This window comes from Loa loa, assembly GCF_000183805.2.
Source record: "Loa loa unplaced genomic scaffold supercont3.174, whole genome shotgun sequence".
Lineage (NCBI taxonomy): Eukaryota > Metazoa > Nematoda > Chromadorea > Rhabditida > Onchocercidae > Loa > Loa loa.
Window position 1 is genome coordinate 29,618 of NW_018108354.1, and position 12,472 is coordinate 42,089.

General features: G+C 34.2%; 1 protein-coding gene across 1 annotated transcript; it reads left to right on the forward strand.

Moving 5' to 3' along the window:
* Positions 1-1,066: 1,066 nt before the first annotated feature.
* On the forward strand, positions 1,067-7,422 carry LOAG_08499 (F-box domain-containing protein). Its single transcript, XM_020447717.1, has 13 exons — positions 1,067-1,219; positions 2,093-2,285; positions 2,438-2,596; positions 3,051-3,219; positions 3,630-3,747; positions 4,014-4,109; positions 4,642-4,753; positions 4,887-5,189; positions 5,292-5,344; positions 5,727-5,864; positions 6,273-6,333; positions 6,664-6,779; positions 7,081-7,422. Exons 2-13 carry the CDS (start codon positions 2,100-2,102, stop codon positions 7,286-7,288), a joined length of 1,719 nt encoding a protein of 572 aa, XP_020302083.1. The 5' UTR covers positions 1,067-1,219; positions 2,093-2,099; the 3' UTR covers positions 7,289-7,422.
* The last annotated feature ends 5,050 nt before the right edge of the window (positions 7,423-12,472 follow it).

Here is a 12,472-nt window from a genome sequence, read left to right on the forward strand (position 1 = left end):
CTGTTACGCAAATCGTTACGTTTCAATTTATTATCGAAAACCTTGACCGGAATGTACTTCAAGTATTTACTAGATTTGGATAGCTGTTACGCAATCGTTCGTTCATTTATTATCGAAAACCTTGCCGGAATGTACTCAAGTAATCTTAGTCAATAAGCCGTTAAGACCATCGTTTTTGATCAATAGTTGTTTATTATGATAAGCCTTTGATTTTGGTTATGATATGTTTCTTGTTTAGTTTTTTTATGGCTTTTTGGTATTATTATTAATATTTTTTGTCTTCCAAACAAAAAGAAAATACTATTCCTTGTTTTTTGTTGTAGTTTATCATTGTTGGTTTTTTTAGCATTATGTTATGAACAATAAAAGCAGAAAAACTAATTTTTTGCACTATTTATGCATCATGGCTGATTCCCAATGTCATTACTTGTAGAGTTTTTGTCATTATTGTTTCCTCATTGGAAGTGTGAATGAGTAAAATACGCAGTAAATTTTCTGACGTGTATTGTACTTCTTGTAATATGGTAGGCGTGTGAAGAATTAACACACGAGTGTATGTTTGAATCTTGCTGAAACTGACTAGGGAAGAAGAAGCTTAAAAAACTTTGTGCAAAATTCATAAAGTGGGTCTTCCCTTGTCTTTTTTTCCGAATATTATTTCTTATGATCATTGGTTATTTGGTATCTGCAAGAATTCTCAAGGTCATCCAAAACTGAAATATTAATTGATAACTTATTGACTTTACTAGTAAGAGAAGTGACAGCACTCCAAAAGGTTAAATATATCACTTGCATTCAGTGAGTGATGCAGACTGTTTATGACTTTTGTCCTAACCCTGCTGCATGTACCTCCCGTATCAATTCTCTGTTAACCTTTCAAAACTAATTTTACCCCTGAAAATGTCCATTAAATGGTGTGATTATTGTAACCATGGGATTTAGCCATAGTTCGCCTAGAAAGGTAAAGTGGCAAAGTGAATGTACATAATCTCAGCAGTATCATGGCTTATCTCTCTATCACCTTGTTGAATAATCAAGCATGGCATTTTTCCTAATAACTCTTAACATTTGTAGATTTTGGATAATACCTGCTATGATCATAATTTATGACAACAACGATATGTTTTTGACACATTCAGTTCATCTTTGCATTCTTATGGATAATGGCAATTTCTATTTTATTTGTCAACAAAACGGCCGACATCAATCGTGTTTCCGAGTACTATTAGCTTTTAATTTTAGTGAATCATCAAAATTTTCTTAAAGAATCATACTAAACGAACTTTTTATGCATTAGTTAAAATTATCATTTGCATGGCCAATTTAAAGTATTGAATTAAAGTTTCAAATCTTTTAACAAACTATACTGCCATTGCGATTTTCATTTTTTAACTTTTGTTCCTTTCCTTTTATTTTTTTTTGTTTCTATAAATTAGAAAAACTTAGTTCCAGATTATACTCACATACTTATCAATCCAGTCTCTTTTCATCTTTGAATTTTTGGATTATGGATCATTATCTTAAAATCCACTATTAATGCCAATTGTTGACATATTAAGCTGGGTGTAAAAGTAATTGTATTTCCAGACTACGGTTGTGCTTTGTTGTAATTAGGCTTAAATATATCTTTAGTAGTCAGATTAACAACTATAACAATTAATATAATGAATTAAATGTGTTAATTTCTGCAGCATAAAAATCTGTACTCCGATCTAAGGGTAACATTTTTTCATTCTTTTATGCTGTTGATTCCGGAATGAAAAATTTCCGGAAAATTTTGATGAGATGATTGAAGAAGTGGCAATAAGTTGGCGAAGAGTGAGATGAATAGATGACGATACAAAACTTCGTAGCCAAATTCGTTCAACTCGAGGAGTGATCAGGCGTTCAGAAATTAAAATTATTCATAATGTAGCTTCATCGAAATTGAAATTATTTATAATGTAGCCGCAATATATCATTTAAAACTTTATCCTAATATGGAACAGCAAACTGCGAAGTTTGGTAGTAAGAAAATGGAATTATTTTTGCACCAACTTAATATTGTTTCAACATTTCTATGCATTATGCTTTATCGCAGGACTGCTTTCAGCGATTAAATGAGTGAAGGATGGGACGACTTGCCAACCGAACTGTTGTTGATGATAATGTCTTACTTAGAGGCGAAAGAATTGGCACGCCTTGGTAACGTCAATTATCACTGGAGACGTGTGGGGGAGGATGATTCATTATGGAAATATTTATTTCTCAAAGATTTTATGCAAAACAGTCAAACTTACAGAAAAGTAAATTTCGAACTTACGAGTAATTATTTAGAAGTGATAAGCAGAATCAGCTATTTTTCTTGGTGCTTGAGATAAATGCTGAGCTATACCTAGTATGGAGTCTCGTTGTGGAGAGGATATGTTGGTACTACCAAAACATCGGTATTTTACAGGTTTGTGAACGTTGGATCGATGAATACAAGCTATTGAAATTTGAGCCTCCGATAACTCTTACGGAAAGTTTAAGGGACTGTCCAGATGGTTTGTCACATGTTGCATTTTCCGATGACGGTCAGCTATTTTGTACAACAGCTAACGATGCCTCTTTTAAAGTATGTTCCTGTTGTCTGTATATCGTACTTTTCTTACAGTGCGAAAACAGGGTTCACATTACAATAGCGAAGTAATAACAATTGGATAGAGAGTCGTAGAATTGATATATTCTTGGGAGTTTCATAATAACCTGGAGGATTTATCATACATCGGTTGAGTGAACCCGAACAGTCGCTGATAGCCTTGAATGGAATCATTCAGTTATTAGTTCGAGTGCTGTTTTGAAACGACAATGCTAGCCGTATGGGGCGTACAGCCTTTACTCGAAGGCACAGTTTACTGAACGACCGACATCTTCCGCCTCTTTCACATTTAGCTTTCAAAATCATTAAATCAGTATATATAAACAGCAGTTGTTTCAGCCGATCTTTCATCACTTTAATTTATTAAAGCTTCCGTTAAAACCTTTGATTTTTTATCACTTCACTCCTTCACTTCATCATTATGTTACAGATATGGACCGCAACAAGTCCGGTATATTTGTTGGATGAAAGATATATGGATGACGCACTTGGATGGGAACGTGCTTTAAGCTCTCAGTTCAGTGCAGACAATAAACGGCTTCTTGTGGCTGGTGTGAAGTTTGGTGGAATTGGTGAAATTGCAATATATTCTGTCGATGGTTTGCTTTTTCCTGTTGGTAATTGCAAGTCTGTTTATCTCTATTTAGAATAAGTAGGACTCGTGTTGATTTCTTCCAAGTTTTTGAAGTTCGCTGTTTTTTAATTTAAACTTTAAAATAACTAGTTATTGAGGAGGTTACGTGGAATATGTTGACGTTTGGCATTGCGAACTTCTTTAGAAGTATACTGTCGGGTGTAACAAACACTCCTTTTACCTATGATTTATAGCAAAATTCCTTTCTTTTGACCGTTAATTATTTCAGAATAGGTCGCGGAATTAGTTCATGCTGTGCATTTACTACAGGTGTTCATATTGAGTTAGTGAAAGGGAATAGTAATGTTTTCTAACGATCAGATAAGCTGACCAAATGATGACGAGCTGTTTCTTCTTTTTTTTTTTTTTTTCCAGAGGACAACTCGTCAATACACTACTTATGTCGTGTGTTAAATAATCCTCCTGAGGTGGGTGCCTGCTGGTATAATAGCTCGTACATATTCAGTGGTGATATATATTTCTTTAATCGGAAGTACGTTTATTGTTGGATTATTTTTTTCAGATTATAATTAGTACTATAAATGTGTTGTAGTTAACGCTACTAGGAAATAGCTTAAGATCTATAACATTGCATTTAATGATTTAAATTGGTAACATCTTATTGGGACTAAATCAAAAGTGAAATCTTAGTAAACAGAAGGCCTCTGCAATAATATGTTATCCGCATTATTACCAGTTGTAGTAAATTAGGAAAACAATTTCTGTGACTGCAAAAAATAAAACCGAATCTCTTTTCAGCTCTGTTGTGGGCACTTCAGTGTCGCAAATTTGGATTTGTTCATCGCTATCACCGGATGCAGTTGGTAATGAATCAGTTATGAGTCCTGTTTTCCGGTAAAGTTTTTTTTTAGAAAAAAATGTTCTTATGTCTTTTTGTTAAAAAAAAGTGATTTTGCCATTACAATTTGGTATGTAACTTTTTTCGTGCAAAATTTTAGGTATCCGTAAATTTTTTAGGTATTTTTAAGTATTTGCAAGGGAGAGGAGGGGAGGGCAAAGTTTTTCTTTCCAGTACACACTGGCTTTTAAACTTTGCGGGGTCGTAGAAAGCAATTTCGGGGCCTGCCCAAGCATCATTGCACTGCGTTTCGTAAATTAGCGCAATCCCATATCGAGTGTGGTCGAGCAGTATTGTTTGTACGAAACTCATTACGTCAGTTACTTAACTTTTGTTCACTAACAGTTCAAGATATTTGTGCATAGGATAAGTTAGTTTTGATTTATTTATTCATCAATAGTTTAACCTCTGGTGTATCAAGTACCCTTCGGCCAATTAGTACATTTATATGTTGCTATCATTATTTGTAAAACGCTCTTTAAATATTGGTGAAATATTTCTAATTTGTTGCAAATTATTCTTATTTAGAATATTGAATCGAGGTGGAACTTACTGTCAGATGATCAAGTTAAGTCGATTTGTTCCTTCTCGACTCCGAGGCGTTGTAGTCCTTGCAGAAGAAGCGGCAATTGAACATAAGGTGGAACATTTCCAGCATGCAGTTATTTGTGAGATTGTGTTGTTAATAAAAAATCTTCCTCTAGTGTTTGATATCTAAAATTTAACAAGTCTTTTGAGAATAGATTATGTCATTCTGATTTAATCGTTTTCAGACATTAACTTCAAAAGCGAATGAGCTGGTGAGTGGAGAATTAAGCGATAATGAACGGAGAAACGAAATGAAGAAGCGAATTGAAGAAATTAGTTCTGCCTGGGGAACGAAATGTTTTAGTTGCCAAAATTGGCACTTGATGGATGAGGATGGTAATGTTGGTGATAGTTCACTGGTAACGTATACCGCATGTTGTCCATGTTTTTGCCATGAAAATGATCATCGCTTATTAATTTATGCAACGGGTGACAGTGAATTTTCACCACCGCACTTTATCGCGTTCAAAATAGTTGATGGAAATATGGTGAGTTATTTTTGTTTACATGCTAAGATTAGGTGGAGCAACATACAGAGCTGGCAAAAAACCTATTGTTAAACTGGAATAAAAACCTGTGCAATTTTTTAGATAGCTGAAAAAATAAATCCACAAACGGAATCATGGCCAAAACGAGGAGAGAGGTTAATCTTTTCGTTTTCTTTTTCTTTTTTTTGTCTTATCAGTTCAAGATTGTTGTGAGGAGTTTTAGTTTTGATTTCCAGCTACATATTTTATGGGATCCAGAATTTGCAATGATTGTTTGGGCGAATTTATAGGTGGCCAAAAAAGTTATATTGTGATTCCAATCCTTAGTTGAATCTGAATGAGTTCTTAACTGATTTGAAGGAATATACTTCCTAAATCAATGCAGAAACAAAGAAGATCGTAGTCCGACAGGTAGACACAAAAAAAACGGCAAGTCTGAAAAGTCATACTTTAGGAAGCATAATGATAGAATTCATTTTATTCTGCACTGGATTAAATTTTCTATGGAATTTCAGTATATAATATGTTATGTTCCAGATCAGCAGGTCGTCGTCATCGACAACAAGGATTTGAAGAAGCACAATTGTCGGCATTAATGTCCATGGTTGACTTTCCGGACCATGTTATTGACATGAAAGCTTACATTATGGGCATGACACTGAGCTTAGATCAAAAGTAAATTTATTTTGATAAACTATTTTTTTTTATTTTCAATTCCTCCCATCATTTTCTAAGCGAATAGAACGAAACAAATGAATGGTAAGGCTGATAATTTCCTCTTTTTTTCTCAGATCCAAAAAGAAGATAAAATCAAATGAATTATGATTTTATTTTTCCAACTAGAAACTACGATGATGCCGCAATTAAAACTTCTGTTCAAAATTGTTTTGCAGGATACGTAGAGTGATAAGTTGTCAATATTTCATTGCGCATGTTTTTGGTTCACTTACTTGATGAATAAATACGCTGTTTGATATCAGCATATATTTAAATCGTTAAAATAATTGAATAAATGCAATAACTCACTCTTCTCTGCTTCTGAACATTTGATTACTTTTACACGTTTTAATGGTACTTTTTCAGGTATTTGTACGTAAATGTTACACATGATAATTATGGTGGTAGTTCGCAGTTTGCATATTTGGTAAGGTTTTCATCCTGCTTTATCGCAGTAGGTAAAGTTAGTTTTCGGATTTCCTTAATTTATTAAATTTCTGAAACTGATGTCTAAAAATCTAATCATTAACATATTCGAGTCATAACGAGTTCCTTACAAGTTGGTTTGATTCCAATCATAGAAGTTTCTGGCATTGTATCCATCAATCTTTCTTACTGTTTATTTTCTATTATGGTTATGTGCATTGATACGAAGTTTAGAACGAGATTTTTTCAATAAATGGAAAAATCACATGAAGAAAAAGGGAAATTTTGTTAGTTGGTAGCAATTTTTACCACAGTAAAGATGATTCTTCAGGCCGAAATTTGTGTCGTCAATCTATCCACGATGATAATTGAAAAATCTTATATTGGTCATTTTGCTACACGTGTTGAGCGGTTTGGTTGTTCTGTTGGTGGACATTATGTTGCAAGGTGGAGTCTATATGGATTTTAAAAAAATCGCTTATTCGACATTCATTTTGAGAATGTTGCTTCTTGAATTCAGTTACACTTCCGAAAAGTTGAACGGATGCTAGTAGTTGAACCATTTCGACTTTTGTTGTTAACCTTTCAAATTTTGAAGTCGATTCATTACTGCATATTGATGTGTTTTGGCTTGTCTTTAATTTCTGGAGCACAAGTTCATATTTCCGAAAAGTTATCATAAAGTATTCTGTTTGACTTTCATTAAAAAATTATTTAAATAGTTATGTTTCCGTTATGTCTTTTTCAGTGCGTCAGTTGACGGTGGAAGGATTTGGTCACGTGAATATCACTGCGTTATTGGAGAATTACCACACGCCGGAGGAGCTGCAGCAGTTGCACTTAATCCAGTTGATGGTACGATGGCAGTGTCAGTTGGGAAGACTGACGGTAAAATTAAAATTTGGCGAAGTAAGAAATTTCTTCATCGTTATACAGTTCCTAATGATTTCATGTAACTATATGTGATGTGCGTTTCGTGATATATGATATATATGTGGCAAAGAACATGTATATTGATTAGCTAAAGGAGTCTTTTGACATCTGTAACTTTTGTGGGACTGTGAGCTTTATTCAAAATACCATGGTTTGCACCAAATTATGGAATAGTTTTAATTTGATTCGGAATTTGGGACTAAGACTTTTTGTAAGATTTGCGTAGTCAGTTAACAAGAGTTTTTAAATAGTTTTTGTTGGCTGTCCGAGGAAATATGTGTTACCTATTTCCATTTCCATCCCCACTGTTAACTTTTCGAAGGTTGCTCAGTTAAGAAATTTAGACAAAAACATGCGGATTTATTTCAGTAGACCTTAAATTACTCTTATCGAAGAAAATGCATACTTGAGAATTAAAAAATACGTCGCTCAAAAAAACCTTGCTTTTCCGTTAATTTCTTTCTGTCCTCAACTCCATCACCACTTCTGGCCTCTTTTCCCACGTAATATGTGAAAAGAGTTTAGAGAAAGAATTATTCTGTACTACTGGTTCATTGGATTTGAAGTGTAATATACGCTTATATGTATAGTTGCCTTTACTGCTTATATAAATATAAATTTATTTTTTAATGACATCAAGGTATGAGTTACACATAAATATTTCCCAATTTGTTTTCGCATAATTTTTCCCATTATGTACAAATTTGCCGTTACATACAACGGGCTAAATGTTGACTGAGAATATCAATAATATTCGACCAACTTCGGATCAAAGCTTTTAGATCAGTTGTATCAAAAAATTTCGGACTGAAGATGTGGTTTTATTTACTCATTTATTTATTTGTATCTTAGAGGATTACATGAAGGTCAGAAGTCATCTTGGAGGATTACACTTAGGGGATGTATGAAGAGAGTGGAGTGCCATCATTTCTTGATTCATCTGGATGCAGTTCGTTCATTTCGCAATTCCTCGCAATTAAAGTCCTTGACGGCAGTTTCCATTTGGATTTCGTTCCATTCAGAGGAGGGAAATGAAGGTAGTTCTATTTATTTATTTTTATTCATTTATTTGTTTAATTGATTAATTAATTTATTCATGTGTGTATGTGTGCATATATGCGGTGGTTAGGAGAGAGTGATGAAATCCAAAATTTCTTTTTGTGGGGGAAGTTTGAAAATGCTTACTTTCAAAGGATTGCACAATTGAATATGATAGAGTTGTTTTTAGCACAGCCTTTTTATGTATTTAGAGGCAAATAATGGGGGTAGGGGGAAGAAAAACAAATGACAATATCAATATCTACATAGGTAAACGTAAAGAGTCGTCGCGCATATCTCTGGAAGGTTATTTCGCAATAAATTTGTGTGGAACCTTTGAGGAATGAGGAGTTTCCAAATGAATGAAGATAGTTTGTTATATCATAGTAATACTATAAACAGACTGATACCACTGATAACAGATTGATAAGTGAAGATAGATTTCAGATATTTCTTTCAATGGAATTTATTTGAAGTGTTGCTGAAGATTACAGCTGAGTTTCACTTTAGTAGGTAAACTTGATATCCATCTATAGTAATATTAACCGGAAGTTATGCTTGTATCTCATCCGAACTCATTCCAAACTTATACAGGAAGTCAGTCGGTCTGTTGATATCAAACTTTTTCAAAGTTTGATTCTTCTCACGGTTTGGAAAAGAAAAAACTTTTTTGCCGAAATTTGGAGTTTTTTGATTAGATAGAAAAACTTTTGCTAAAATAGTTTTGGAAGAAAAAAAACACCTCAAGACATTTCGCTCAAATCATCGTCCATAATTTCAAACCTTGAGAAAAAATAAATTTTAAAAACAAATTTAAAAAACAAATTAAAAAATATATAGCAGTAAGGAAGCAAGAATTAACGATGATGCTTTCAATGATTTGTTCGTTAATAAACGTATGAGTGAAGATGGATGTAATCATTGCATTATTTTTGTTTTCATTTTTATTTCCTGTACTCAGTTTCGAAGATGAAAGAAGCATCGAGCAGGTAAAAACTAATGGGTGACAAACTGTAAGAGGAGATAAGAAAGAAGTATTAAGCATCTGACGGAATCAGAATCATTTGCGTTTTAACAAAATGTCTGAGTAAAGTGAGTAATGTTCCGTTGAACTTCAGGAAAAAAGTAGAATTAGCAATTTGAATTCCCGAAAGATACTATGAAAATACTTAGATTCTTTTTCAATAGAAAAAATTCCCATCATTTAACAAATTGAATAACATTGGTTTAGGCAGTAGTAGTAGAACAGTAAGGGAATTGAAGAAATTGGAAAAGGAAGCCATAAACCTGTTTTATTTTATCGAATCATACATTTGTATTTGTAACAAATCCAATTTTTAAAAGACTTTTTTTTTGTTGAATTCGAAAATTTTGGAACATTAAAGAGACTTTTTCTGAAAAATAAGGCTTAAATTCTCCCTGATTCTTCCGGGATCTGGTAGGAATTGATTGTGCAGATTACAGAGGAGATTAAAGGCTTGAGATATAACAATCTTATGATAGTAGAGAAATATATAGTGCTGTCTTTCCGAAAAGTAAATATTAAGGAATTAAAATTTGGGAAGCATCGAAAAAGTATTATTTATTCAATTGTTAAAGTCAATTTCGGGAAAAAGTTTCCGAATGATGGTGATCTGCTGGAAGTTATCAAGGTCATAGCAAGGATAGCCATTAGAATGTTCGATTCCGTGCAACTACCATTTATTGATGGACAATGCAATTTGCTTTGTTTCACTTCCCATTTCAAAAAGCGCGCAAATCAGAGGGATAAATGCATTTGTCTTCTGCAGCTAATAATGATAAAACAAATCGGTCAGCAGCACAGCAGGTAGCGTCATAAATCCCTCTTGATGTCCATTACTAAGTGCATCATCACTCTCCTGGTCGTCCGGATGAGATTCAGTGATTGCTCATCTATTGATATGACTAGTCAGTTTTTGGAAAAGTTTTAGAAAAAAACCTACTAAGTATATTATTTTTAGATAGGAAATAATACGATCACATTTCAAGTTGCTTCAATTAACGCCCCTTATGTTGTATGTGTACTATGGACGTTGCTGTTCTGTGTTTGTTTGTTCAAATTTCCGCCGTTCATCGATGTGGTTGAACATGTCAATGCTTGAAATGGAATGGATCGGAATAAGCTTGAATACTAGAAGGGATACGGAAATTCATTATTTGAAAACACAATGCAAAATAAATCTATCATCCAAAATCTTTAGTTTTCCAAAAAAATATCGCGCTCCGTCTAGATTAGTTATGCAAAAAAATGGTTACAAATCATTCCGTTCAATATTATACAATACTGTTAGATTAAACATTGTATTCACCTATATAAAGGTCACAATTGACTGATTGGTTGATCGATCAATTCCGATTTATATACCTAAATCATGTTGATTAACCAAATTAGGACACACATCGTCCAAAGAATTGTTTAACAAAAAAAAAAAAAAAAAAGAAACGCTACCACCCAAGTGATGTAGCACTTTTAAATTTATTTGTGCATATTATGAAGGTGTACTTTCCTATCTTTCTCACAGTTATAAAAGAGAAACATGTGACTTGAAGTGCAAAGTCATTTCATATATTTCAGTGTAAAATTCAAATTCGCAAAAAAATAAGAGATGATTCAAAAACAAATTAAACAATTCTCATCAAAATTTGGCAGTTTAAATCAATTTCAAATTCGAATTTCATCTTTCATACCCAAAATTTCATTCTCGGATAAAATACCGTGCCAAAGATATAACAACTGCTGGAGGAACTACCAGCAACACGGAACTCTCCATTACTACTATATCTCGGGACATTTTTATTATTTTAAGCCCAGAAATCAAAAATTTCCATCCTCAAATTCATCGTTCCTGAATAAACCAGTCCAAAGCTTCAATATGAAATAACTAAAACAAATAACTCATAGAGCCAAATATACGTCATTCCACCAACACTGAGGCATCCCCTACAATTTCTTGGCCTTATAACTTCTTGGCTAGAGATGGAGTACAGATCAATTTTCAGAAACATTCCATCAGCTATAAGGCACAGTTCTAAGCAAACTTAGAAAGAGAAATTTAGGAATATGAAAGAGAGACAGAAGAAACGTCGTAAGTTCAGACTTGAATTAGTTGTATTATCTCCTGTTTATTGCTTATCATTTGAGATGTTGCGTTAGCAAGTACCAACAATATCTTATCCCCGGTTTACTGGAAGGACAACCGGAATAACGTGTTGCACTTATGCCAACGATGTTATTATATTAGACGCCTTCAAAACTTCCAGTAATTATCCTGCAGGATCCTTGTCCTCAGCCGCGGGCTATATTCCCATCTCACCGGAAAGGAGGGAAGAGGGAATAAAATTATTGACCACTCCCCTCTGCACGTACGCACCGATTCTTCCAGATCAAAAACAGCAGCCAAAAAGTGGAATTTCCCCCGAAATCATCCGCTTTGACCTCTTCTAATAGCTCATGAGACACACGAAATTAGAGCCAAAAATCTGACATTCCCTAAACGAAAGATCAAGTCAGATTCTTAGGGTCAAATGGCACGGTTAGTAACGGGAGAATAGCCTAAAATAGTCTAGGCTAATATTTGGCACTATTTCGCATGATTTTGTGAGACGATCCCTGTAAGAATTGTTATGTGAGGCGGGGCCAACTAAATCGACGTTCCCTTGGAATCATCCGCCCTGAAATCTCCAATCAATGCAATTTGAATTTGAGCATTACACCAATGAAGTTTCCACCTTACTCGATTTATGCAAACTCCACATGGGAATATCTGGAAATATCACAAATTTGGTCCAACTTCTTCATGTAACTTTCGTCATTTGACAAAACCTTCCAGGCGCTATTTCTCATGCGCGCTTATTATGCGACCCCTACAAATGATTGTTGTATGACTGTCTGTCAACACACATACATACACACACACATACTTCCCTGCCATTTGTCCTCTCCGCATACTGCTTGGGAGGTCGGGTCGAATAGTTCGGGCTAGGGGTCTGATTGGTACTGCTGTGTGTATGTTCGAGTGTGTATGTCTGTCGGTCTGTCCGTGTGTGTCTGCTGGTCTGTACGTTGTGCTGCCATCATGTTGATCAGTTGTTGTATGTGTATATGTGTATGTGTGTGTGTGTGTGTGTGTGTGTGTGTGTCTGTGTGT

Bases quoted from the DNA above. Each gene is read 5' to 3' on its own strand.
- LOAG_08499 (XM_020447717.1), top strand. From the start codon at position 2,100: ATGAGTGAAGGATGGGACGACTTGCCAACCGAACTGTTGTTGATGATA. The intron at 2,597-3,050 runs GTATGTTCCTGT...ATTATGTTACAG, and splicing joins CTAACGATGCCTCTTTTAAA to ATATGGACCGCAACAAGTCC. The intron at 4,754-4,886 runs GTGGAACATTTC...AATCGTTTTCAG, and splicing joins AAGCGGCAATTGAACATAAG to ACATTAACTTCAAAAGCGAA.